The 751-nt window shown below is 34.8% G+C and overlaps 1 protein-coding gene across 1 annotated transcript in view; it reads left to right on the top strand.

Annotated features, from left to right (window-relative positions):
- Positions 1-323: 323 nt before the first annotated feature.
- The window catches only part of STXBP6 (syntaxin binding protein 6 (amisyn)), a gene marked incomplete at its 5' end in the record, with an annotated part of 2185 nt that continues 1757 nt past the window's right edge, over positions 324-751 (top strand). The window contains one exon of the mRNA XM_010016170.1: positions 324-492. Coding sequence (XP_010014472.1) covers positions 324-492 — 169 coding nt within the window. The remainder of the gene's footprint in view (positions 493-751) is intronic.

The following is a 751-nucleotide window of genomic DNA, read 5'->3' as shown; positions in this document are numbered from 1 at the left end:
AGGGAAAAAAGAACAGTAAGGTGATTGTAAAAAAGCAGATGGCAAGACCTTTGTTTTAGTTCTCTTTTTTACAGGGTATTGTCAACTTAAGCTGATAATGGCTAAAATATATCTGATTTTGAATAGTATACTTGTTGGGCATCGTACAGTCATTCTGACAATGAGGGATATGCTTTTCAGTATGTTATCCAGAAAAGGGCATGTGTTCTATTGTGCCCTTTCAGAATCAACAACGTGTTTACTTTGTGGGACATTATAGAAAATACACCAGTCAACCAGCTACTGTTAAAGTGAACTAAACGTCATGTTCCTGAAACATTAAGCCTATTTAAATTACCTGCTTTTTCTTTTATATGTTTAGTGACGAACAAGAAACCAGCTCAAGCATCTATTACAAAGGTGAAGCAATTTGAAGGCTCTACATCTTTTGTCAGGAGAACACAGTGGATGCTCGAGCAGCTCCGCCAGGTCAATGGTATAGACCCTAATCGGGTGAGTTTGAACAGTTCTAGAAAAAGAAAAAAAAATTTTTTTTAAATATATGTATATTTTTTTTATCTTCTATAACTGACTCGTGAGTCAGGCATTCTCTCACTATTGAAAAGGCATCTGGAAAGCTAGGATACAGGTTTAAGCCCAAAATCTCAGAAAAGAAATAAATCAATGGAATATGTGAAATAGAATTTTTTTTTTTTTTTCTTCTTTTTTTTTTTTTAGTTTATGGGAAAGGGGGGAGGGGGCCAAGGTTTTT

Source organism: Nestor notabilis, unplaced genomic scaffold (genome assembly GCF_000696875.1).
Source record: "Nestor notabilis isolate BGI_N333 unplaced genomic scaffold, ASM69687v1 scaffold33556, whole genome shotgun sequence".
Lineage (NCBI taxonomy): Eukaryota > Metazoa > Chordata > Aves > Psittaciformes > Psittacidae > Nestor > Nestor notabilis.
Note: the sequence above shows the minus strand (reverse complement) of the source record. Positions and strands in the feature narration are given on the sequence as shown.